General features: G+C 39.1%; 3 protein-coding genes across 3 annotated transcripts; 2 read left to right on the top strand and 1 right to left on the bottom strand.

Annotated features, from left to right (window-relative positions):
- Positions 1 to 2121: 2121 nt before the first annotated feature.
- Positions 2122 to 8876, top strand: LOC124299180 (uncharacterized). The gene is made up of 16 exons (XM_046752181.1): positions 2122 to 2220; positions 2425 to 2463; positions 2545 to 2843; positions 2943 to 3083; positions 3148 to 3318; positions 3465 to 3607; positions 3694 to 4071; positions 4250 to 4602; positions 4677 to 5293; positions 5375 to 6270; positions 6350 to 6479; positions 6574 to 6804; positions 7314 to 7679; positions 7773 to 8058; positions 8138 to 8429; positions 8504 to 8876. The coding sequence occupies exons 1-16, from the start codon at positions 2193 to 2195 to the stop codon at positions 8688 to 8690; spliced, it is 4557 nt and encodes a 1518-aa protein (XP_046608137.1). The 5' UTR covers positions 2122 to 2192; the 3' UTR covers positions 8691 to 8876.
- A 1415-nt stretch (positions 8877 to 10291) lies between these two features.
- On the top strand, positions 10292 to 16428 carry LOC124299181 (uncharacterized). The gene is made up of 16 exons (XM_046752182.1): positions 10292 to 10322; positions 10557 to 10595; positions 10681 to 10979; positions 11108 to 11248; positions 11330 to 11497; positions 11597 to 11739; positions 11826 to 12203; positions 12271 to 12605; positions 12746 to 13362; positions 13450 to 14339; positions 14417 to 14546; positions 14659 to 14889; positions 14960 to 15316; positions 15399 to 15687; positions 15800 to 16085; positions 16199 to 16428. Exons 1-16 carry the CDS (start codon positions 10295 to 10297, stop codon positions 16389 to 16391), a joined length of 4524 nt encoding a protein of 1507 aa, XP_046608138.1. The 5' UTR covers positions 10292 to 10294; the 3' UTR covers positions 16392 to 16428.
- Positions 16429 to 16603: 175 nt separating this feature from the next.
- On the bottom strand, positions 16604 to 27411 carry LOC124299179 (myosin-VIIa-like). The gene is made up of 27 exons (XM_046752180.1): positions 26863 to 27411; positions 26611 to 26724; positions 25901 to 26050; positions 25612 to 25796; positions 25392 to 25513; positions 25042 to 25298; positions 24791 to 24956; positions 24557 to 24687; positions 24092 to 24487; positions 23572 to 23955; positions 23136 to 23488; positions 22852 to 23026; positions 22634 to 22684; positions 21789 to 22070; positions 21495 to 21701; positions 21201 to 21432; positions 20552 to 21113; positions 20275 to 20479; positions 20043 to 20213; positions 19702 to 19946; positions 19461 to 19630; positions 19211 to 19395; positions 18416 to 18796; positions 17966 to 18295; positions 17435 to 17853; positions 17266 to 17363; positions 16604 to 17133 (listed from the first exon to the last, which is right to left on the bottom strand). The coding sequence occupies exons 1-27, from the start codon at positions 26908 to 26910 to the stop codon at positions 16742 to 16744; spliced, it is 6411 nt and encodes a 2136-aa protein (XP_046608136.1). The 5' UTR covers positions 26911 to 27411; the 3' UTR covers positions 16604 to 16741.
- Positions 27412 to 27428: the final 17 nt, after the last annotated feature.

The following is a 27428-nucleotide window of genomic DNA, read 5'->3' as shown; positions in this document are numbered from 1 at the left end:
AGCATTATCTATGAGTTGGGGGTACGAACTTACACCCAAGTTAGGTTTTTTTTCCGTGAGGTAAGTAATAGAAATTGAGTAACACAAGCCAGATGCATTGTTGTTATTAAATATTTTTGTTTTATACCTATATACGAGTTATAAATAAATTTGGTTTAATTGATAAATCAACTAAATAAGTTTGAATTTTATTGTTCATGCGTTAGTTATTCTCGTAAACAATTTTATAATGTAATTAGGTCGTTGAGTGAAAAATTCCGTTAGGTCCGTCAGATAGAATGACAAAACATAATCGTACATATTTTTTCCTTTTTCCATCAATGTTTAATAACAAATATATAGTAAGTTGAATTTGCGTGACGTCATAATGTTCACATTCTAGTATAACTACATCTGTGCACATTGTGACGTCACGCGTCGATTTCGAACTGCTATATCTTGATTAATAAACATTAAATTGAAAAAAGAAAAAATACGTGTCAGTTATTTTTCGACGTTTCATCTGACGGACCTAATGGAATTTTTGATTCAAAGACCTAATTTCCGGCTATCTAGTCCAGTGAAGGATATGACCATGGTTTTGACCAACCAAGAAAAGAGTTTATTTGTAAAATTATCTCAGAGAGACTACAATAACAGCAGAAAGAAACAACCGAAGATATGGTCATTTGATTACTGTATCTACGAGTAGCAGCGTGTTGGTGTAAAATGAATCAAGTTCATTTAGTCTTGTGAAATATATCTGTATACAGATACAATGGGTTCGAAAGATGATACCCCTGTCATGGCGCGTGCATATTTGTCTTTAGTCAACTAATTTTTTGTAAACTTTGTTATCGACCGATTGCAGCCATACTACCAATGCAGACAATGTACGTGCTTTTGATTTTGTTTCAAAAACTTTGTTAACCCATTAAACAATTTAGGAAGCCTACAAATATTAAGAATTCCAATTGAATTTCTTATTATTGTATGTTCAAATCTAAGGTGAACAAATTCGTTTCCTGGATTTGAACTGTTTGAGTAAATAAACAGATGAAGTTTAGAAAAATGACTTTAATTCCAATTATTATATGTTTCCTCTGATGAAAATAATTACATGAGTTTTTGAACTCAGATTTCGTAACGATTGGTATTTTTTCCTGGATTTTCGCATTTCTTCGTAGATTATAATTTTAATTCAAAGAATTATTTTCACCAGGGTTCCTGGTTTAATAAAATAATATATATTAGTTTTTTTCATAAACCTCAGCTGTTGGGATAAGACGAGTTGAAAGTATACGGCAGATTCTATAAATCCCCCAAGATCGTAATCACAATCAGAAAATGAGAAGATCAGTTTTCGGACGTAGCTCCGAATTTTGCGAGGAACTTGACTTGTCTGCAATAAGTTTTCCTTGTGAGAGAGATGCGACATCTAGCGGTGGCTCAAAAATAGTATTTTATACTTTCTCATATATATTCGTAACCTTATCGAACTAAATTGAATTCTAAAATTGTCAATCATCATAAATTTCGTAAAAATTCGTACTCTTTTAATGAGAATTCATAGAATTTACAAAAAATTGTGCTTTTCAGCATTTCGAATTTCGAGCTCAGACTTTCGTAGATCGATGTAGTTTTGGTTTGTTTAATCGAAAGAAACTATTCCGTTCAACTACGGTGGTAGTTTCTCATAGTTTTTTGTTTTATTTTCTCGAAATGTATGCGGAACTATTTCTCATGTTTTCATTTGTTAATTTTCATAGATATTTATGAATAATCGTAGTTTTATTTGAAAATACTGCAAAAAAACTATGATTTTCGATAACGTTTTACAATTTGCCTTTTTTCTAGTTTGTCATAGAAATCATCTTCACCAGCTCCACTGCTTATATAGTAAAAGTCTAAGGATAATACGACTTTATATTTAAAAATTAGTAATCAATGCGGAATAATGTAATGAAGAAAATATATTGCTTTTGTACGATCATCACGGTCACGGCACATTAAAATGAAGGCTGGTTTCGAAAAAACAGCGTATTAGCTCCTCAGTCTCTCCGTTTAATAAGCGGTCACTTTTGGATCTCCTACATGCGATTGTAAGAGTGCATCTGGAGATGTAGATGACTCGGAGTGTTCGCAGGGTTATCAGGCTGGTATCTTGTAATATAAAAAGGAAACGCACTGCAATTGCGAATTAGTCTTTCACCATGAGACAACCATTGCTGCTCGTCGCAAGTAAGTAAAAAAGCAAAGGCAAACCCGTTTTCTTCATCTGATGGTTTATATACACTCGTTTCTTTAACAAAAAACAACATACGAACTTTTTTCGTCACGATTCTTTTCAAATGTTGCCTTAATGTTGATATGCACTCACGATGGAGTTTCACTATTTCCGACCACTGAACTCAGTGAAATTAAACATATTTTGGGTTTCTGTAGGTCTGCTTGCCTGTTTCGCATTGGCGAGGGCGCTACCAGGTTAGTACATGATGCAGTTACCTGTGGGTCTCGCAAACGCAACGGTGTAACGGGCTTACCGATCTTATTTTCTATTCACAGGTCTTTTCCCTCGAGACCAAGTCACAACGTACAAGTACTATGCGGATGTAAAAGCAGGAAATATTGAACCCGTTCCTTATGCTTCTCAATTCGTAATTGGCGGTGTCATGCATGTGACACCTCATCTCAGTGATCCGAGTCTGAAGAATGCCTTTCACATTACTCTCAATGTTACACACGGTGTTCGAAATGGCGAGATTCAACATTTCGAAAAAATTACGGATCATATGCTTCCTGTTCCCGATGTCGCCGAAGTGATCAACGATCCCTTTATCGTCATTTTTGATGACGACGGCAAGGTGGGTCAAGAATTCAGAGAAATAATTTTCAAACTTATTTTCATTATCTACTTCTGCGATCCTTGAAATTATTTGAAAATGACTGTGTTTTAATTCAAGGTGAAAGGCTTGATGGTGCATGAGCAGGAAGCTGGATGGTCTCGAAATATGAAGCAATCGATTGCTTCCATGCTTCAGTTGGACCTTTCCTCGATGCATCTTGAAATACCCATAAAGTCGCATGGTTTTCTTACCAGAGAGGTAGGTAACAGTTGAGGGGAACATTCGTTCTCGATATAATGTTCTCTTTGGTTGTTACTACCAGAATTCCATATACGGCCAGTGTGCCGTTGCCTACGATGTCCATCGTACACTGGACCTTGAAGAGGGACACTTCACTGTGACAAAAATGATGAATCCATTGAATTGTGTGAAGTTTGATCAACATACCTTTAATTCCAAGGAGTCTACAGAGAGCTGTTTGATTGATGAAGAGGTAAGACGGAAATCATTACTACAGAGACTACGAGCACCGATATAGTTCGATCGGGAAAAATACTTCAATAAACGAAAAATTAAAACTGACATTTTATGCCGTGAATATTTGGTGAAACGTACCCAAAATAATTTTTATCTTCTCAGGATGCAATGTCTGCTGCTAGTCGAAGGGTCTTTCATATAAAACATACCGGAAAAGATCTTCTGATTAAGACGTTGGTTGCCCACGGAGTCCTTAATTATTTCCCATGGAAGGCTCAAACCGAAGCTCACTATATTCTTGCAAAGTAATTAAGGGTGTCATGAAATCACGAGTGACTTTATCTTCAGATGATATTTGTATATAAAGATGATTTTTTGGTATCACTTACAGCCAATCGATGGAATTGATGTCCTTGGTTCCATTCGAAAATAATTTGGTACCCAAGCTGAACGTGACAGGAATGGTATTGCTGAACGATATTGAGTTCAAAAGATCACACCATGGCTATGCTCTTCGTGCCGGTTTGGATCTTACCCACGGACGTCACGTCGTTAATCTTGATGATGTGGCTACGCAACTAATGAAGATGCTGGGGGAAGCTGTTGACTACATGACTGAAAATAATTTGGATATGACATCGCCGGAAATAAAACACGGGCAGACAATAAACCGCATTTTAAACACAATAAGTTACATGGATCTTGCGTCTCTCGAACATGTTTTCAACAATATTGCAGCAGATTCCTCTACTAAAGAAGACAAAGTTAGGTACGTACTCTCAATGAAATAGCATTTGACCTTTGTTTTTGCAAGTTGAGTACACCATTAACTTTCATAGGATGTTACTAGAATAGTATATTGAATGCAGCAGCAATAAATGCAAGGTATTCTTTGGACGAAATAGTAGTAGTTATAAGATGAAGTTCAATTTTCAATGTTTCAACAGGACAGTATTCCTGCATATGATCGTTCATGCGGGAACTGATGCAACATGCTTACTTACGCGAAACTTGATACGAAAACACAAGGTCACGCCTCAAATGGCCATTTTCATGTTGAGTAAACTACCGTACAATATTCGTGTGCCTACGGAAACGTTGTTGGTAGAAATGGAGAGTCTGATCACCCTGGCGGACCCTGGTGAAGCCTCGGACAAGTCACTAGGAATCCATAGGACTGGTATTCTCTGTTTCGCTACTATGATTTACCAGACTTACAAGCACGCAGAGAAGTACCATCGCAGCATGGATCCGGATCTTGTTAAGCGTTATGTCAAGCACTATTACGACCACGTGATAAGTAAGTATGGAGAAGCAAACGAATTCCAGTATTAAGAGGCTCAATAATAATTAAATAAATAAAAAATATTACAGGTGAGCCTACTTACGAAATGAAAATGGTCTATTTGCACGCCTTGAGAAATATTAGAATCGGTGGCGCACGGGAGGTTTTAGAACCAATCATTCGCGGTGATTTAATGATATCCGAGAGGCCTGACCATCTTAGATTTCATGCAATGATAGTCAATTTGGAGTCATCAGATGACGTTGAGTATATTCATAATCTCTATTGGCCAATTTTGACGAACACGAAATTACCTGTGGAGTTGAGGGTTTGTGCGTACACCATTCTGATCAAACAACCACCCCGTATGGAAAGGCTGATGAATCTTTACTGGTTCATGGTCTATGAAAAGAACGAGCATTTGTACAATTTTCACTACACGACTATGAAGAGTTTGTCAAATACAATGAGTCCTTGCATGGCACCTATGAAGGAAATGGCTCGCAAACTTTTACGATTCATTAGAGTAAGACCAGTCTCTGGCATACTTACCGGTTCTTGGACTGTTGACTTTGAGAACAGAAAGTTCGGTTTTGGGGAATCTTTCAACCTAATGATGACTGCTGACGAACATACTGGATATCCATCTTCTGCTGTAATTGAATATAAAACGCTTAACCATCGCAGGCCTATGAGCCATCGAACGGTACGTATTGTCGATCTTTGAGTTTTGAAGATTCTTTTTTTGTCTCCAGCATGATAATGAATCATTTTTGTTGTGATCTAGTTGTGGCTCCGGGTTGAAGGTGTTGATGATGTGATTGCGAACATGATCTGGGGCAGTGCTATGGACAAACCGTTTATTCATATTGAAGAGATACACAATGTATTGAACATGGCAAACAAAGACATGCCGCAGAAGAAGCCAGTACACGTCGAAATAGCTGTAATGATTCAGGACCGTACTATATACACCTGTCACTTTGATGCTAAAGATTTAACGTACATGCAAAATACCATAAAAAGACTGATGTCTGAACCTAACGATTTATCATTTGCCAAAATGCACACAGAATTTGATGAACTATACGTTCAGCATGTGCCAAATGACCTTGGATTGCCAACTGTTTTTCACACTCAAATTCCCAGCGTGCAGATAATGAATGGAAAGGTTGAAATCGGTAATGTTACCGAATCACCGTTAAACGTGAAAATTGAATCTTCCATAAGACATTGGCGGCATGGATATTACTCAATGGAAGTCTACAATCCAATTATAGATACATGGCATGCAATTCGACGAGTATCGGCATTTGATACCAGTCTACCTATTGCAGTGAACATCGGCTATAACAAAGAAGCCAAAAATATTAAAATAAGTTTGCCTAGACTGCCTCTTACAGAATATTCCGTCTCTGGAATACGGTCGCATGCCAAGAACTATGTGATGGTGATTGGAGCTGAAGAAGGCGTGCTCGAGCGGCATTGTCCAATGTGTCACCCTGCCGAGCTGATTACCAGGGGTCTGAAGCATAAGAAAAACATAAGCCTAGTGAACGTTGACTCTAAAGATACAGGACTACATTTCAGCATGCACCAGTATGACTGCGAGCGAATTATTCGTCCAGGATCGAGATTTGATATGGTCTCTGAAATCTTTAGCAAGGAAAACAAAAACACAATGTGAGTTACATATTGCAATTTCACATTGGCCTTGGCACTTCCGAATCCAAGCTTCAGTAACTATTCTATGTCCATTTAGGGATAATTCGCTGCTTCTGGGAGTTATGACTCTCCGAGAATACTATCTCTATGGACTCATCAATCCCGAGCTTGGAACTTGCGGGTATCTTGCTAAACTGGAACCGAGTATCGTCTACCCAACTTCTGTGGTAAGCACTTCATTGGGAATTACAGTCACTGTCTTGTGAAAACAAATCCAAAATTTCATCATCCCAAACGCAATTACCGAGTACTTACTTTCAGGTTGATATAAACATGCGCGTAAACGTTGAAGAAGCTACACAGAAAACGTTGAACTTATTCCCTGCGGTAAAGATGGATCTCCGTGGAACCCTAGAAGCTAAGACTGTGTCGACGAATGTTCCGTTATGTTCTTGGTCTATAAACGCTAACGCTGCTACCACGCAAGGGCACGTTAATAATCAGTTACGAATTCAAATGACAAGGACTATACCAGGACAAAAAGATCTCAAGGTATACGCAGTAATGTTTAAGTTTGGTGAGGATTTTTTGCCCATCCCTTATAAATCGGTACTCGCTAGTGCCGATACACGTTTCTGGTTTAAAGTGACAACGAGTGACATTACCTCGTACTTTTTGGATCTTGTCAAATATTCTGCAGCAGAGTAGTACTCTTGATATTGCGTGAAATTCGTAAACCAATTCACTTCGATTATATTTCATCGTTACTTACACTTTACGTACAGTACTTGAACCAATATTCATATTTGTATCATGTAACAATATCTTCATCAACGTTATTAAAGCCATATTGATCGTTAACGCAGGATATTATTTACACCTTGAAACAGTTTGCACTAACTATGCATTTTGCATCGGAATCAGAGTTTGTTGGACATTCAATTTAAAGGGTTTCCGATATTTTTTTAAACCAGACCAATCCAAATTTATTTATGTATATTCACTCAATATTCGAACCAATGATCTACCGATGTAAGTAACTACAATATAGAATGTTACAGATTTGCATCGATGGCCACAAAATTTATTCAGGATCAAATGTTGACTTCTTGGATCGAAATCTGACCATAAAACAAGAAACGATTGGTAAACTGACGATGAATATGGGGGAAACGGAGGATTCTGCGTCGACAGTGTGCGTCCGTGATGACGCATCGGTAATTATAAATATGAAGGGTGAGATGTCGAGCGAACAAATCGAAGCGCTGAAGGATGCAAGTATTAACGGAAAATGCCAGAAGGATATCGAAAATCCTGTTTACCTGTACGCCGAAAGTTTCATGATACCAAGGACACGCGGCTGTTTAGATGAAGCCATTCTCCACTCCTATCTCCGAAAATACTCGTACACCGTGCAATACAAGAATGTAAGCTGGGAGTTGAACTTAATATGCTTTTCGGTTTATCCACAGTATAGTTATATCGAAAAATGACATCCAAATTAATTACTTGTTTTACAGATACCTGAGCACCTTAAGAGCATGATTTACTGGATGGACGATGTGATCAACGTGAATCTGTGGCCGTACGCAACACAACATCCTGCCCATACAGAAGCTGGCATAATAAAGATAGCCGCGGAATTTCCTCTGGGTGACGAAGGTATGAATTTGGATGTACGCACTCCCATGCACGAAAAGAGGTACACCGCTGTTCCTGTAGGTGACACTAGCAGGTGGATCGAGATGTTGGATAACACTCGTTTCTCCCAAGATTTCCTGGTCAGATTGCGAAACAATAATATCAGTAAGTTCAGTTTGTTGGTTTACAGTCTTAATCGTGGTTAGTGATTCGCTGTAAGCTTGGAATCCTCGTGTTTTTGTAGAATTCTGTACCATTTATCCTGAGGTTTTGATAAACACGGATGGTGGGATCATGCCCTTCGTCCTTCCTAGTAAATGGACTTTGCTCACTGGCGATTCTGAAAGACACATGTTTTCGGTGTTTGTCAAGCGAATTGAGCCTCTAAGAAAGATGGGTCTATTGATGAGTGTCGCCAATCATACAGTAGAAGTTATTCCTAGCGATACCATTCCTACAGTTACTGTTGATGGCGAGGTGATCGACCATGAAAATGGCCTTTCTGTTCTGGAAGGCGACGCTCATTATATTTTACGGTAAATATAAACGTCTAATGAAACTGATTGCAACTTTTGAGTGACACTCCGTTATCTAATTCTGACAATTTCAGGGTGATTTGGAGTCAAGATCGTTTGATCATTCAAACTAAACATAATGCATTCGACCTCGAATGGACTGAAAGATCTGTCGCTTTAGCTATGAGCACTGCATTGCAAGGAAGAGTGACGGGGCTCTGTGGCCATCTAGATGGTACACATGTGGATCGTATGACGAAAGTATACACATTTGAGAATTGAATGTTTCAGAATTTCTTCAGAGAAACATCGTAGTAAAGTAGATAATTTCAACACGAGTATCTACGTTAGCTATCTTTCTACCTATAATCAGATGAAATATCAAACATGATGAATTATATCAACGATTGTAAACGTCGTATAACGACATACTTTCATTCAATAATAAAAAGCTGTAATTTTTTCTGAGATGTTTTTTCTATGTGTAATTCCCTGATGAATTACATACAGTCTAAGACTGTGTTTTGTTATTTGAGTAGATGTTTTCCATTGCGATACTTCAAAGAATGTACGATAATAAAAGAAAAGAAAAGACTTCTTCAAATACTTTTTTTTTATGCAACTGACCATCTTAAGATATCTCGGCTATTTTAAAGTGACTTGTATCAGGTCGTTACGAAATATACCAAGTATGCATGATACGTAAAATTTTAAGAACAAGGCGAGAAACATAATTAAACGATCGAACAAGCTTACCTGAAGTGAAATCCGATCGTGATTATGTAACAGCCTTGTTCGGCGAGATTACAGTCTACCCCGATTTGAAAAATAATTGAAAATACTTTTTCCCAACGCAATATCATTTCAGCGATTTTAACCGATTTGTCTAAAATGTATGAAATGCACCGGGCATAGGGGGAGGGGAAACAAATTACTGGAGAAAATTCGAATACGGCACTCATCATGGTTAATTTCACCGATGAAACCCCGAATTAATTGCACTGATTACACATGGTACTAAAGCAATTAAATTAAATGATAATCGCGACCTTAAGTCGCATGATGTTGAAATTGGTCAAACGAGATGAACTTTTTTTAACAACAGCTATCTCGCAAATTTCATTACTTGCTAACCTATATAGTTGTGTTTATCAATCACGAAAGAAAAATAATCGGAGTTCGTAACGGGTGCGTAGATCTGTAATTTGTCCATGTATGATGAGTAACGTTTTATGTACGAGTGAAAATAGTTATGTAACAAAATTATTATCATGGTTACAAGATTTGATTATTATTACCACTTGGCGGACGATAAGTCATTCATATGTAGCATGTCTACCACTTTTTGTGCTCCAACGGTCAACGGTTGCCAAACAATCCAAAACTTGTGGAAAATCCTGATGTATTGAATGTTTCTTATTGAAATGACAGAAAATATTTCTAGTCTAGTTCGATAAATTTCAATGAAGGTATGTTCAATGGATCTATAATGTTTTGAAACCCAACGCAAAATTCAACAATTGTCTGATCTGAACTCCGACAAATAATTTGCTGAAAGTCTCATTTTCACCAATTGAAGAATATTCAGCAAGTTGTCGCGAGACTGATTAATCAACTACAAAATTCTGTTCCGTCGCTATTCGAATGAATGCATACGAAAGTGTCTACGGTGGCTAAGAATCACACGTGTTGGAACTGCTAATTGCATACTCACACCCATCGACGGGAGATATGGTTGTATCGAATGCCGATGACTTGTAGAGATGTCATTAAGGTTATCGACAAATATGTCTCGCCAATCGCAAGTTGATGTGGATTCACGGCAAACTTTGCTGATTACTATATATAGAGTCGAATAGGAGGGTGAAAAATGTCAGTCCCTCATCATGGGGCACTTGCTGCAACTGGTCATTGGTAAGTAAGAAGATTATACTTCTTAATTATTAGCCTGTGTGAAATCTTCGTTAGAATAATTTGAGAATAACTTTCATCCTGAATGGTATTACTTGGGATTATAGAATTACCTTCAAAACACTTCATTATATAGAAATTTAAATGCGATGTAAGCTGGTTGATCTTGCATACTGTTTTACTGTTGGGGGACGCTTGCATAAAATTCCATCACCGATAACGTATTTTATGTTTTAGGGCTATTTACCTGCCTTAGCTTCACAAACGCGTTACCAGGTAAGCAATCAGATCTGCGAGAAGTATCTCGGCGCATTGCTTTCAATGACTAAATTAAGTTGTTGCAATATTTCGTTTTGAATAGCACTATTCCCGAAGGGCAAGATCACGACTTACAGGTACTATGCGGACGTCAAAGCGGGTACTTTTGAATCGACGCCCTTTGCTTCGCAATTCGCGATCGCTGGTTTTCTGCATGTGACACCCGAGGTTGGCGATAAGAGCCTGAAGAATGCCTTTTACATGAGTCTCAATGTTACTCATGGTATCCGAAATGGTGCCATAAGTCATTCCGACAAAATCGAAAATAATTTCCTCCCTCTTCCCGACATTGCTGGAGTTCTGAACGATCCCTTTATCGTTGTCTTCGACGACAATGGCAAGGTACATAAGAATTAAAGCTCTGGTCTCCCAAATTTGTACTTTCAAATGTCATCTTAAGGTGAAATTAAGACTTGAAATTATCCATTTTAACCATTAGTTTTGAAAGTCTTTAATCTTTTTAATCCTAGGTGAAAAATCTCTTGGTGAATGGGCATGAGGCCGGATGGTCTGTAAATATGAAAAAATCAATCGTTTCCATACTCCAGTTGGACGTATCGGCCATGAAACTTGAGACGCCCATTAAATCGCACCTTTTTGTTACTCGCGAGGTAGGTTATAACTATTACTCCCGTAATAATCTCCCAACGTATCTTCACGATTGAATACTTACTTTGTATTATCTTTACCAGAATACTGTGTATGGTGAGTGTTCCGTTACCTACAATCTCAAAGGAGCGAAAATGCTCGGAGAGAAGCATTTCACTGTAACAAAAAACATGGATCCGATGAGTTGTACCAAATTTGATCAAGACACCTTTGATTCTCAGGAATTTCAAGGTTGCCTTATTCCGGTAGAGGTAATAAAACGCTAGTTGGGTACCCAGGTGACAAATTCTACATTGACTTGTAAGCCTACGGACGCGCAAGTATAATTTTGATTTTTTTGTTCTTTGTAGGAAGATGTGAATGCTGTTAGTCGAAGAGTCTTTCAGATTGAAAATAATGTCGATCACCTTCTTATTAAAACTGTGCACGCCCATGGAGTCTTGAACTATTTCCCATGGAGAACTGAATCTGAGGCTCATTACATTCTTGTTAAGTAAGAGATTTCGCTTTCTTGAATATTGTCACTTCGTGTTACTACTACGTGTAGCTATTTGTTCATTATACTTCCATTCTTTACAGTCAGACTATCGATCTTGAATCCGTAGAGTCACTGGACAGTATTTCCTTGGCTAAATTTGACATACAAACAGCAATAACTGTGAGTGACATAGCATTCGAAAAGTCACGAAGTACTTACGCCGTTGATGCCGGTATAGACCATACCTACGGACGTCATGTTGTCAATCTCGAGATTTTGGTGACAAAGTTGATAAAATTGCTTGAAGAAGCTGCTGACTATATGTTGAAAAATAATGTTGAAATAGTGTCACCCGAAGCGGAGCACGGTCAAAAAATGAACCACATTTTAGATGTGATAACTTTAATGGACGTCCCATCACTTGAAGAAGTTTTAAAAAATATCGCTGGTGGAGGTTTCGAGAGGAACGAAACTATTACGTAAGTGTTTTTAATGCAGTTGTTATTTTATCGAAAAATGACTGTCACAATAATTAATTTAATTTAGAAAGCTCTTTCTGCACGTGGTGCCTTACGCTGGGACTAATGCTACTACTTTATTCACTCGAAACAACATCCGTAATGGTAAAATCGAAGAAATGATTGCTCTTTCTATGCTGGGCAAGCTGGCAAACTACATCCGTTTCCCTACGGAGGAGTTGTTGGTCGAAATGGAAGACCTTATGAGTTTGGGATCTGAGGTACCATTGGACGTCCGTAAAGCTGGAATCCTCACCTTCGCAACTATGATTTACAAAACGCACAAGCATCAGAAATACTATCATACTCTAAATCCGGCACTGGTCAGCAAATATGTGAATCACTATTTCGATCATGTTATGAGTGAGTATCGTGTAAATCTGATGTAATGAGTACTGCTTTAGGTTTGCAGTCCGATCATGTGCAATCCCTCTGGTTTACTGAAACAAAGAGATAGGTTGAACCTGTTTAAATTAGGACACTGTATCAAAATTGCTTAATAGGTGAAACGTCGTTCGATATGAAGTTGGTCTACATTTATGGTATGAGGAATATTCAGATTGGCGACGTACACAAACTTTTAGAACCAATTGTACGCGGTGACTTGAAGGTCTCCAAGAAGCCGGAGTACATTCGTTTCCATGCAATTATGGTCTTCTGGAGGGCCCCTCTTGCGACAGAATACATCGATGACCTCTTTTGGCCCCTTATGGCCGATACCGAGTTAATGTTGAGCATCAGAATTTGGGCATATAATATTCTGCTTGAGAAATCACACCGAATAGACCGTTTGATGCAGCTGTATTGGTTCATGACCGAGGAGAAAAATGAACATTTATATAATCATTATTACACAACCATAAAGAGTTTAGCACATTCAGCCAATCCTTGTTTGATACCTGTAAAGGAAAAGGCAGCCCAGATCCTGCGCGTCATCACTGTACGAGAAAATTCTGACACTCTGACCGGTTTCAGCGAAATCGATTATGAAAATAAGAAGTTTGGATTTGGAGAGGCTGCCAAGGTTTTCATTGCTTACGGTGAAGAGAACGGCGCGCCTACTGCCGCCTTCATTGAGTATGATATAATAAAAAGACGCAAACCTATCAACGCTGTGTCGGTAAGTGTCTACCAAATAATCAGCTCCGCAAAACCATGCTTGTCTGTTAGTTAAATTATGTGTAGAACAATATTCTTATAAATGCAGGTTTGGATTCGCGTAGAGGGTTTCGAATTTGATATTGTCAATGACATTATGGATAATGATTTAAAAGAACCGCATTTGCATACGGAAAAAATAGAAGCCCTGTTAAAAAGGGCCAGCCAAGACATGCCTCGTAATAAACCGATCCATATCGAAGTAATGGTCATGGTTCAGGGACGCACAGTATTAGTCCGATACTACGATGAAGATACGTTTTCAGGAAAACCAGAGTTAACGCATTTGATCAGAATGGCACAAGATATGAAACTTGGTTTGCAAGATATTACCTTTGATGAGCTTTATGCCATGCAGGTGCCGAATGATCTTGGCCTGCCAACTCTTTTTTACAACAAAGTTCCGCACGTCATGGCATTACAAGGAAAAGTCACAGGATTCGAAGATTCTGCTCTGATTGCCATGAAAATAGAAGCTGTGCTACGGGACTGGCGCGATGGCTATTATTCCATGGAAGTCTACAATCCAATTATTGACGCTTGGCATGCTGTTCGACGAGTATCAGCCTTCGAGGTCAGTCTACCATTCGCGATGAGCATTGGGTTGAACTTGAAAACTGCAAGCGTGAAGCTAATTTTCCCCAGGCTGCCCTTAACCCAATATTCCGTTACTGGTGTGCGATTAGACATAAGAAATTACGTACTTGTTATGGATGCAGAACAAGGCATACTCCACCAGCATTGTCCAAGTTGTCACCCTATCGAGCTTGTTTCCAAGGGTTCAAGCTACCGAAAAAATACAACACTACTCAATTACGACTCGAAAGATACGGGACTGAGTTTCAGTGTTAACGAATATAATTGCGAGAGAGACGTCGCACCAGGCTATCAGTTTAAACTGTTGACAGACATGTTGGATGATTCCCAAGAAAATTTCAGGTAAGTTTCATTTGTCTTTCACACAATCTTAGTTTTTTCAATTACTAACATCATTACTACCTCTGATATTGCTTCAGGTACGATGATGGAATATTTGTCCTTGCCACACTACGAGAATACTACCTTTACACACTTAACTATCCCGAAAGGGGGATGTGTGGATACATTATGAAAGTGGAACCCAGCGCTGTTTATCCTACCTCCGAAGTTAGTAAATTATCTGACCAATCAAATTCAATTCCTTTTCCGAATCTTGATAAGATCGACGGTAGAGCGATCAATTTTTTCTGAAACATGTATAATGGAGTACCTCTTTTAGTTCACAGTTAGCATGCACTTCGACCATGACATACCAATCTCGAAAAAGTTGAGCTTGTTCCCTGCTGAAAAGTATCGTTTTGATGCAACGTTTGAAACCACAGCAGCTATAACGAAAGCCCCTCGTCAGACGTGGACTGTAAAGGGCCAGTTCAGTTCGCCCGAAGGGCACGTCAACGATCATCTGCGACTCCACGTGACGAGAATTATACCGGGGCAAAAGAACCTCAAGGTATGCGCAGTATGACTATCTCGAGTTTTTTTTTTTTTTTATTTTGATGACAACAAATTAATAATTTCAGATTTGCCTGGATAATTACAACAGCTATCCGACAACACAAATCGATCCTTTCGATCAGATTCAGTTCCCGAAGCAAAAGTCGTATACAAACTTGACGTTGTTCGTTGGAGAAACCGAGGACGATGCCTGTGTCGATGATGGGATATCAGTTATGATTACCGGAAAAGCTCAGCTCTCAGACGAACAAAGGGAAGGGTACAAAAATGCCAAGGATTATGGGTTATGCCAAAAAGATGTTGATAACCCTTCATATCTTTACGCTGAGACTTCGATAATTCCCAGAACACCAAATTGTTTGAGTGAAACAATTCAACGTACAACACTACGAAAATACATTTATTCGATCTCCTACGCGAATGTAAGTTGGAAGCTAATGTTGAAATTTAAATTAATGGTAAATTGTCATCACCATCAAGTTATCTATAATGTTTTCATTCTAGATTTCGGGTGAATTTTTGTCTGGGATGTATTTGTTCCTTGACTACCTGCGGCTCGATTCATTACAATACCTTACATACGACATCTCGCGTAAATCACTACCAGGACATATAGAGGTTTCAATGGAATATTCTATGAACGACAAATTCCTCAATTTAACCATACTTAACCCAACATACAGAGAGATCTATACCGGTATTGAGGAAGATGACGATGAAGGTTGGACTTATCTGATGGAGAATACATTGTTTTCTTCGTCTTTCCTTGATGATATAAGAGAAAAAAACTTGAGTAAGTAAATATTAGATATACGTATAAATGATTGATGAATCGCACGTTATTTGAGAAACTTTTGATGCAATAACAACTGAGCTCTAAAATTTTTCTTCTTTCTTACCAATAGAATTCTGTACTATTTATCCTGATGTTTTGCTGGATGCTGATGGTGGCGTCCACAAGATCGTCGTTCCTGGCGAATGGACTCTGCTAACCGGCGATCACGTAGATCATTTATTTGCTGTATTCGTAAAGTCTATCGAACCTAAAAAGCTTGGTATGATGATGAGCATCGCCAACCACACGATAGAAGCCATTCCTTCTTCCTCTGGTCCTAAAGTGATTGTTGATGGTCTGGTGATTGATCACGAAAACGGCGTAATCGTTCCTGAGGACGAGGACTATGTGCTGCGGTAAGTTACCAAGCGGTAAAACGAAATCTGGTGAACGAAACTCCATGGAAATCACCATGGCTCATTTGGTTATACGCGTATTCTCACAAGCGTATTCGTTATCGAAATTATAGGACCGCTTGGCACTACAACCGTTTGCTGATTGAGACAACCTATGCCGAATTCACTGTCGAATGGACCGGAATATCAGTTATGTTGATGATGGAAAAAGACCTTCAGGGAAAAGTGATGGGTCTCTGTGGACATTTGGATGGAAAGCATAAGTATCACATGGCAAAAGTGTACACCCTCGATGCCCAAAGTTAAATCGAAAAGTCGGAAAAAAATTCCCGCGAAAGTAGAGTTCTACAACCGAAAAATCACGCATTTCAACTGGATAAACGGATGTTTTAAATGTTTCCAGTAATTTATAGTTACACTTATATCTTATTCATAAGTAATGCGAATTTGGTATGTATAACAATAGTTTTAAGTCGTACTGTATGAAATTATTTATGATAAGAGAATAAATTTGATGGTTTTTAATGTACAAGCTGCGCTTTATTATTTTGATGTACCAATAATATTTTCCTTACCTAAGTATGAGATGCCCCGTAACTCAGTGCCGCCATTCTTTAAAGTGGAAATTCATGTTGGGCCCGACGTTCGCAAAGGTATCACAATATGGTGTCAAAGTCTAACAGATTAGTACGCTGTTTTTCTTGATTATTGCGCATATAATTTATGTAGGATGAGATTAGATCGTCCATTTTATATCCTAACGCCGTTTCACAGAGCAGTTTTGAGCCTTTCATAAAGTTGCCGATAGCCATGTGGAAGTAAGTATTTCCAGACGACCAATTAGACAGTTCTGTGAACGGATATACAGCCAAGATATCCTTCGACTGAGGATGTATTACGTTTACACCCGATTTGTTTATAGCAATAATAACGAACTGGGGGAAATTTGGTTCCGTTGTTTGCTTGACTTCAAAGAACGCCGATCCAAAAGTGGGCCACTCGTAAATGATTTGCAGGAATTGTATCTTAGCATCGTCTGCACTCATACCTGTAATTTTGAGTCCACTTGATTATAACAACCGCTTTTACAATGTCTGTAAAGTCAAGACTACCAGATTCACATTCAGCATTTCTACATCTAATCACATTTTCTATCAAATAAAAATACGCATTATCGTACCTGACTGTTGACTGTAACTTGTAACGATGTACTTCTTCCAATCACTTGGACTGAGCAGCTTCAGAAGGTCACAAGGAATGTATTCTCGAAGTTTTTGCCTAAAACATCATATTGAGGTAGTGATCAAACCGCATCTAATTTGAATTTTGTCACCGGAAATAAAGCTTACGAGATTTCTTGAAGTTCCGTCCGGCTATCGCCATACTTGCTTCTGTAGATGAGCGCGGCAAGTTTAATAGCGTCAAGTTTGTCGCACTTGTGGTAGCCCCTTAATAGCTTCGGCATCTCCTGGTGATAGTAGAAAATGGTATCTGCGTTTCTGTCTCGGCCTGGTACAGCGTTTGTCCAGAGCTTCTTCATGAAGAATATTTGATACTGAACTTGTATCGGCGCCGTAGATCGCGAGGGTCTTGACTGTTTCATCCACTCAGTCAACTCATGGACAAAATCGAAGAAGAAGTAGTTTTCCGGCACAGAAAAGACCTTGTCCGTAATCTTGACGATCAGACTGAAACCGTCGCTACTCTTCAATTTCAATCTGTCAGCAATATCATTGCAGATGTCTATTGCCCTGGTAGAGGAGTGAACCTGAAGATACATTTTTTTATGAGTCTCATGATCGTGTAAGGCGTCAATTATATATTCAAGCATTACAACACAAGGACAGGTTCTGTAGGAGAAGAAGAAAAAATTATCAAACCTCGAAGGCCTCGTCGCTATCATCAGGGAAGTACACCTTGTGGAATATGTGCATACTCTTAAATCGGATTGCTTCCACTTCCAAAAGGTATGGTGGGTATTTTCTATTTCCGCTCTTCATTGTCCTGTTTATCCTGTTAAGACATTCGGTGGCCATTGGATTCTTTTGAGAGGATAAGAATTGAGTGAGTTCCCTGTGAACCGGGCCACTGCAAGTCATGACTCCAGTAGCCAGCCACATTAGTTCCCAGCCACGTTCTTCACTAAGCCGTATACGGTTTTCGGTCACCTGCCTCATTAATTGGCAATAGACTTCGTCGCGTAGAGGTTCCTGAGAATCATACAGATTACATGGTCAAATATATTACCGAGAAAAATATGAAGCTCATCTAGTATGAAAATGAGCGTAATACCAAAAATTCGGATTAAACTATAGAAAATAAGTGCTCACGTGTTCCAGAGGCGCGCGGAATATCTGGTTCGTATATTCTGTTCCGATGCGTTGCCTGTGACTTGGTGGATCTCCCATATACTTCAAGATATTTGTAAATATTCCAATGGCCTCCTGCGCGACGTCAGTTCTTTCTCCAAGTTTGGCCAACAGCGGTGCCTTCATTGGTTCTCTCGTGTGTTTCCAGAGAACTTCTGGCGCACTTCGTCGAGCAGTGGAAATAGCTCCAGTCTCACTACGCGGGATGGGAACATTGTAGCTTTCTCTGAAATGCTCGCTAGCAAATTTCATCAGGGTATGTTTCTTTGTACGTGGCAACGACGCGTACGTTTGATGCCTGTGGCTGTATTCATCTCCGGTAAAGTCTGTCTTGAAGATATCCTGAAAAAAAATCATTCAAAATTAGCAAAATCTTCCTGATAAAAATGCTGGATTAGTGAATCCGTCCTGTTTTTATAAAGATCTATTCGGATTCTATTGTATATTGTATATTGGTAAACTCATCCATATGCACGAGATCCGAATAGATCTCTATACATGCCGTAAACAAAAACCGTATGCGATAATGGATAGGTGCATCTGTGCCTTACAGAATCTTCTGGCATCCCATACAGTTTTTGTTTCCGGTCTGTATAGGGATCTATTCGGAATATGGATAAGTTTAGATCTAGACGCAGACCGGACAAAGAGAGCAGAGTCTGAACAGTTCGCTATGTAGGGACAGATTCATCTATTCGGCATTTTCACCATGGTTGAGTAAATAGTTGCTAAACCTATGAGCGCGGATCAACTCACAATTATAGATTCCGTAGGTTTGTTAAGTGTTGGTAAGACGTAGACGTATTCTGACGGGAAGTCTCCCTGTGATCCGCGGCATTCGCCGTAGCCCCAAGGTGAAGTCATGATAGTGTAACCGTTACAACCACCAGTCAACTTTATCAGATCTCCTTTTTTCAGGGGTAAAAAGGATTGTGTTTCGTCTATTGGACAGATTAGATAATTATTTTTGGTCAATCTTTAATATTCAATAATTTTATACACTTACTTGTACTATTGTAATCTTGCGTGGCAACGACATATTGTGATTTTTCCTTGAGCCCGTCAATCAGGAAGTTGACTAGGTTGGCAAGATCTTCAGCATCAGCACTTTGGAAGATGAACTCTTCTCTTTGAATGGTAGCTAATACCAAGTTTTCTATCGAACTTCCGTTGATTCTGTAACAGATTTCCAAGATTGTTCACCCTCGTCAGCAGTACATGATACATGACTATGACGATTTGTTTACTTTTGAAATGAAATCTCAGATATTTCAGGATAAGATAATTCTAGAAGCATTTGTTCTTGATTATCCACAAAATATACGCCAGTCCAGTTGACTGCGATAATGATGTTGTCCTGTGGCAGTTCTGGCCCAGAAACGCGCTTTGCTTCGTAGAATCGTGAGAAAAGAATAGGCCAAGTCAATTTTGCGAACATGACGACGTCTTCCTTTGCATGAATTGTTGGTACCGCTTCAATGACGTTGAGATTCTGAGAATAACATAAAGAATGATTACGTTCATTTTCACTCATTCAAGAAAGAAAACAATGTGCTGAAGTGAAAGAAATCACGAATTGGTACATCACCTTATTGAAAGCATCGATGACCAGTTTTTCCCATTTTGGTAAGACATGCTCTCCTTGAAGTAGGTGATTTGGTATATATATAGGCAGAGCTGTCTTCACGTTTTCATTAGTGAAATTCTTCTGATGGTCAATGTAAAGCTGTTGGGCAACCAACATCGCGATGTCACCTTCCTGAAGAGATAAAGCAGCAGTTTACGTCTATCGTTGTAACTATTCACAAATAGTTACTTACACTGCTGCATCTGTACTCTCCGTACTTAACACCCCGAACAATTTGATGGTAAATGAGGTTGGTGGCAACTTTGTCTAGACCTGGATCGTGCCAAGGTGCAAATATCTCCTTTCTGAAGAACAGCCTCCAAGGTGCGCTTCGCTCCGGTTGTCCCTGTTCTTTGGCGTATTGTTCACATTGCGATATTGCGTCCATTACATGATCCCTAAAGTAAAAGCAGGAACATATGAATATATCCGATCACGTTTCAGGTACAAGTGATTACGTGTATACTTACTTTCCAGCCCCTAGGGATAACACTTTGTCATACAGAGTGACGAATAGTGAGAAACCGAAGGTATCTTTGAGAGTAACGCTCTTTGCTATGGTGTTTATGACTTCTTCTGCAGTGCTTGCGGAGTCAGCTTCAATAACCTTCGAGTTTCCGTCCATGAAAGTGATCGTCAGCAGAATCGGCTTCCTGAGTTTGGTTGTCTGGAGTTCAATCCAGCTGGGAGGCTGAGTTCTCGTCCCGTTTCGGTACGTCCTTACCAAACGCTTGTTACAGTAAGGAGCGTATCCCGGGGGTCCGATGTGAATGAATGCTCGTAAGTAATTGATAAATTTGTCAGATGGTGCGAAACATCCGATGCAGAGCGAAAGCAAGATCCAACCTCTGGCATGAGAGGCTTTGGTCGGGTTGTTGATTAGTTGCTTAACAATTTGACAGTAGATTTCGTCTCGTAGTTCAGGTCGTAGGATTCCGTGGCCTATGATGAAGTGCAGCTTCTCAAGGTTTGTGCTTCTGCGTTGCAGCCACAATTGATACTCTTGGTTACCATATTCATCGTTGACGATACCTGCCGAAGTTGGTAGAGTAATTTACATTACGTGACAATCACATTTCAGTAGTAGTAAGTTTTGTGAATGCAACGATAAATATTTGCCTTTTCTAATATCTTCGTTGAGTTTGTTCTGTTTCTTTAGGGTCATGTGAATCAGCTTTCTTTCTCCATTTCTGTAGAGATCTTGATATTCTTTGCTCTTGCTCCAACCCTTCCTCAACGTTTCCGATACGGTATTCATGACCGGTTTGTTATCGACGATCTCCGTAGCGTTTCTTGGCTCTGGGAGGTCTCCCATGAACCGCAGAATAGTTATCCATAGTGCTTGGGCAGCCTGAAGAAAATTTGTTAGCATTAGAATGCTTCATGTCTACGTTTTGTTAATTTTTAACGTACTAATTGGTCGTGTGGAAACGGAAGGTCCAACAGAGAATGCTTCAAGGGCCTCTTAGAGTACTGTGGAAGGATACTGGCTGTAAAGTAGGTGGCTGCAAATTTTCGGAATTGGTACTCGGTGAGATCCTCTTGCTCTTCCTCGTCGTCTTCGGGAATTTCGATAACATCATTATCCTCGTTGCTCTCTGCTTTCGTTTTTACGAGATCCTGTACGAATAGAATAAAAATGTGAAAACCGTATCTACACTGCCTATTAACGTATTTACAATTATGATTTACTGTTTGAATACATACACCGAATATTTCCCCAGTTGGCTTCTTAGAAACGGAATGTCTAGGTTCTTTTTCAAGAAATTCGAAGATGTTGTCGATGTTGTTTTCCCCAACCGGATCAGGCTCTTTTACTGATTCGGGATCTATCTTTTCAAAAGTGGCTAATTCTTTCTGGAGTTCTACAAGACGTTGTTGATGATTGACATCCGCTATTTCCTTGTACTGCTTGTTTCCCGATGCCTTTAGCTGCGATTCTTCCTCCTTGCGGATGCCTTCCAGTTCCAGAGCACGTTTCTTTCTCCACTATTTTTTAAATATTTCAACACAAGTAGTTGGTACTCTTTTAATAGGATTTGCCGGTAATCTCGAGCTATATGATTTGTACTCTTATATGGATTAATTTGATGGACACAGATTTGCTCTACCTTCGAAATAGAATTGAACGACCTTCAACGTGGAAGATACATAACTTTGCTGACTTAAAATCAGTATTTTTCCGGAGTAATTATAAAGCGAGAAAATTTGTCCATGTCGATGCATGCATTGTTTATACGGATGCGTGTTTACTACAATATTTTTGAACATTTAGTAAAGATATTCGAAATGTATCTGAAAATGCCGCAGTAACAGTCCGTGCCAAACGACTTAGTGCTTCGTGCGGCCTTCCGTGATGTACATCGGTCCTGGTTATGGCATAGATTGGAAAAAGAATAAACTTAGAAAATCAGATTTTAGCATCTGAGGCCCTCTAATTTATGAGTTAAATCGCACATCGTATGAAAGAAATGTACACATGGGTGAGAGAAGGTATAACGAATTGGATGCTTTGGGCTCTCCGTAAAAGTTAAAATGGCATTAATACGTACCTGAGATTTCTCGATGCACAGTTTTCGGACGAGGTAACCACGGCACGTTGCCTTAAACAAACAGAAGAATGTGATTTATAATAAACGAAACACTTGCGATATTCAGTGAGAACGAGAAGTAATTTAAGCGATATCGGTTGTAGCTGATTTTCGTTATTAACAATGTGAAACGGTTCCATAAAACTATTGCGTACGTTTTGTTTTATATAAAAGATTACCTGAATACGTATGATGTATTTCCTCTTGAGTTTGAAGGCATGCGTTAACTGTCGAGATCGAATTTGAGCCTGCAGGCGTAGATAACCGGTACGTATGATAGTGTACCGCTTCCGGACGACATTGCCACGATGTACTCTCTGCATTAGAATAGTCCCGTTCTTCAATCTCAAATATCTGCAGGAGCGGATTGAAGTTTTGTTATTACGAGATTTCAATGAAACATGAGAACAATTTGGAAGTTCTTTTGTGTTTTCGACGCCCACTGTTGTCCAGAATTGCTTACCTTCTTCTGCATATCCATTTTCTAATGTTTCTTTGAATGATTAAAATGTATTTAGCTAGCACTCGACTCCTTTCCTGTTCCAGAAAGACATCCTGTTGGTCCTTGAGGAAAACCTTTGTGTGTCCAATCTGGTACTCCATGTCACTCTTGCCGAGGGTGTTCATACAAATTTGTTTAGCAGCTTCTCTCACATCTACCTTGTGAGATGGTGGGATTCCGGGAGCAAGGTGTCGGAATCGATTCACGAACTCCACGAAGTTGTATCGGATAGGATATCCTGCACGACGAATCTTTGCGGTTTCCATCATGCCCGAATATCGCAGTTGACGGCAGCATAGAGCGCGATCGAACAACTGTAACATTATTCAGGAAGTATTGTTCGTTTCATACGGCAAGAAGCGTACAAAGATGGTCCATTCTTCCTCCGATGACTTACCAGAGGCTTTTTCTCTTCATTCGGTTTTATGCATCTGACAAAGTACGGATGGCAGCTCCCCAGAGTTCTCATCAGCAATTCCAACGAGCTTCGAAACTCGGAGGACAGGGTTGGCCATCTTTTCTTTCCGTCCCGTTCGGTCCCCGACAACTCGTCAGTGAAGAGAGACTTGAGGAACGTGTTCTGCGATATGGAGACCAGCTGAATCATATCGGTGGAGAAAGTGTCTCGATTCTTTTCGAGGAAACCAGCAACCTGGTAAAGAACCGTGCCTGCGTAGTGTTTTATACCGAATGATTCTATGGTGTCCGATTTCGGTTTGACGTAGTAAGCGTTCTTTCCGTGCACTTGATGCACTTTGGCCAGCATTGTCTTGTCCGTTCCCTGTTAAATCGCGTATACTCGAAATTATGATTACCATACTGTTCATCATTTCTAAGGAGAATTCGAACATTGCTAATTGATCATTGGTTTTACTTTACTGTAAGCAGTAGAATTCAGTCATCATACGATTACTGACCTTCGGGAATTTGCTTTCTTCGTCTATGAGTGCCATGATGTTGACCGCTTTCGTCCCAATCAAATCCAACACAACTTGATTATCGACGAATTCGATATGCTGCCAAGAAATACCCTCGTTGCTGTAGTCCTGCTGTTCCATTTTGAATATATGCTGAACGAAGAATTGTTGGAGATGTTCGTTCGTGTAATTTATGCAAAGCTGCTCGAAACTGTTGCTGTCAAAATTCTCGAATCCAAATATATCCAAAACACCGATAGAGTTTTTTGTGTATACTTTTGGTTTGAATATCGTGTCATTGATTTTGTCAACGATCATGATAAATAGCCGGCCGTAAATCGCCTTTACGAACGAATCTCGCATTTCAGTGGCTTGATCTTTCGATAAATTGCTTACCTATATTAAATGAAAATAGTATGAGCGAATATTCAAAGAAAGAGTTAAAAACAGTACAAATATTCTTACCACTCGTTCGCCATGTGCAAATATTGTTTTCTTTGTAAAAGCATCAATAACACCTTGTTCCGATACACCAAGAATTTTTGCGACTCTTTTTAAATTTTTCATATCCGTAATCTCCGTGGCATCCATATTCGCTGAGAAAGTAGAAAAAAACAATCATTGTTGAATCTTTGGCCTTGCTATGCCATTAGCTACTATTATATTTGAATTGGATTGAAATGTAATATCAACACTGACCAACTGTTACGGGCTTGTAAGTAATGTTCCCAATGTGCAATATGCCAGCAAGTATTGTCATGATGTTCCAAAATTCATCGTCGTCGAAAGTCAAGACTTTCATAGCAGCCCGTACCTCCAAAAAGTCTTCGGCATCCACTCGACCCTCGCAAATGATTTTCGTTCCCTTGAAAAAGGAATGGATATCATTTATACGCATCAGTAAACAATTTCCTACTACAGAAGTAGGTGTTTAGGTGTTGTGTTCGTACCTCAACTAAGTATTGGTATTTCGCTCCGTCGAAGAGATCTAATTTCTGTTTTTCCTCTTTCGATAGGCCGGCCAAAATCGAGTAGAAAATGTGGTAGTTACGCTCGCCTTTTGCCTGTGATACAATTCGGCATTTTTCTAACAGGTATTGTTCGATACGAGCGCCCTCGATGACACCCTTCTTGTTAAAATTGATGTCGATGTATTTCCCAAAACGAGATGAATTGTCGTTGCGAACGGTCTTCGCGTTTCCAAATGCTGAAACAATTTACAAAACACTTTGGTTCAACCGTTTCATCGTTGTGTTTGTTGTTACTACAATCTATTATTTTCCAGAAATCAAAATTTTACCCTCAAGAATTGGATTGGCTTGAAGAATTTGCTGCTCTATCCAAGAATGCCTTCCACTTATGGCCGCCAAATATTGAAGAATTAATTTGGTACTTTCTGTTTTTCCTGCACCACTTTCTCCGCTGTTGGAATAAACATCAATTTGGTATTTCTCAAGTGTATTTGTTATCATGCAATCAATGTTTGAGCATATCGAATGAAGATAACTTAGAGGTTGTACCTGATAACGATGCACTGATCATCTCCAGATTCTTTCATCTGCGAGAAAGAGTTGTCGCCGATGGCAAAAATATGAGGTGGCATTTCACCCAACTTTTTACCTCTGAACATCTCAATTTCTTGATTCGTATAAATATTCAAGACCTGGTAGGGGTTTACTGCGACCAACAGATTCCCGGTATACGTCTGGATGTATACAAAAATATATATATTTTTTTATATAAATGCATTCATGCATTCATTAAATGGACATATGGCAATTAACTCATATATTTGATGTTCTAACTTACGTAGATAAGGTTCTTATTGTAACGGGCGTGTAAATTCTTGAGGATAGCATACTCTTGTAGATCTCCCAATTCAATCATGTCCTCGACTCCAGATACGGAGGACGCATGCATTGGTTTGATGATCTGACTCATCGTTATTTTCATGGGAACCTAAAGGACGATAATATTTGTCAAGAGACCGTCCATCAAAATGCCGAAAATGAAGATAGGGCGTTTTTTTGATGATACTGTATAATTACGATTACTACTCTGTCTGCACAAGAGATCATCTAAGAAATCAGTACGGGTTTTGTTTTGGCAAAAGCTGTGACAGATTAAAAATGAAATCTGAATTCCGAAAATATAGCTCTGCCATAAATCATATTAACGCCTCGCGGTACAGACAATATGATTTGATGATTTGAACTACGATTAGATAATCGTATCGTACTGGATAAAAATTAGTTTTCAACTATACATGGAAATTGTTATTACAAACTACAGTAGCGATGTGTCAAGAGCAGGGCAATGTATGGGTGAAGTACAGTTGATCCTTGAAGAATGTGTAATCAGGTGAGGCTTATCTGATCAGTAATAACGTCGAATATGATGATCTAATGTATAAGTATGCATCATATACTGTAGGTTACGTGTCTGACGAAGATTAATTTTAGGTTATTTCTGCACGGATTCTTGAAAACAGAGGCCTTCAATTACGTCTGCAATTTTACCTTTCCAGCATCGTGCTCCACCATGACCTGGTGCTTGTTGATGGCGACGATCTTGCCTCCCCATGGTATTTCAAATTCACCTGTTTTATCCGCTGAAAACCACACGTGGTCACCCTATTTTTGAAAGTGAAATGAGAAAGTGATTGGATATTACAAAGATTGAATAAGTTACTCGGAATCTTTGCATTATAATACAGGTTAATTCGGGTTAAATGTAAAATTGCGATGACTTATCAAAAGCAGATGACTCACCAAAGTGTAGGGAAAATTTCGACTCTCACTATTTTCTGGTGTACCCATTTTAAAGCTGTGTTATTCCATTTTTTTACTTTGCCAATAGTCACTTTGACACTTGTGTGAAGACTACAATTGTTATTGTCTGTGAAATGTGAAATGTGAATTGTGATTTTACCGCTGGATGAATAGGCGCGATATTCCTACCAGTCCGTACACCCTTTATCACTACCGCGGCGTGTTATCAACGGCTCTGTTTTTTCTCTAATCAGTACGATCTATAATAGCTACGTGTAGTCGAGTTAGTCAGCGGCTAGCTTTGATCGTTGGAGTTACACGGTTAATAATGCTGTCAGCTGCAAATTCCTGACCAAAATCAAATACGACGATCCAAATTAATTTCGGAACTAGCGGCGTAAGCACCAAATTGATATTCTGAACGATATAATAGGCAATTGAACAGTACAATTCGGGCAAGTATAAAGTGGAAGTGAAACAAATGTCGTGATCCTTTTTCTTACACACGGAATATATTATGGTCTGTGTATACCTGCAGGTGACGACTGTCTGCTTACAAATTCTAA

The sequence above is a fragment of the Neodiprion virginianus genome, chromosome 2 (assembly GCF_021901495.1).
Source record: "Neodiprion virginianus isolate iyNeoVirg1 chromosome 2, iyNeoVirg1.1, whole genome shotgun sequence".
Lineage (NCBI taxonomy): Eukaryota > Metazoa > Arthropoda > Insecta > Hymenoptera > Diprionidae > Neodiprion > Neodiprion virginianus.
Note: the sequence above shows the minus strand (reverse complement) of the source record. Positions and strands in the feature narration are given on the sequence as shown.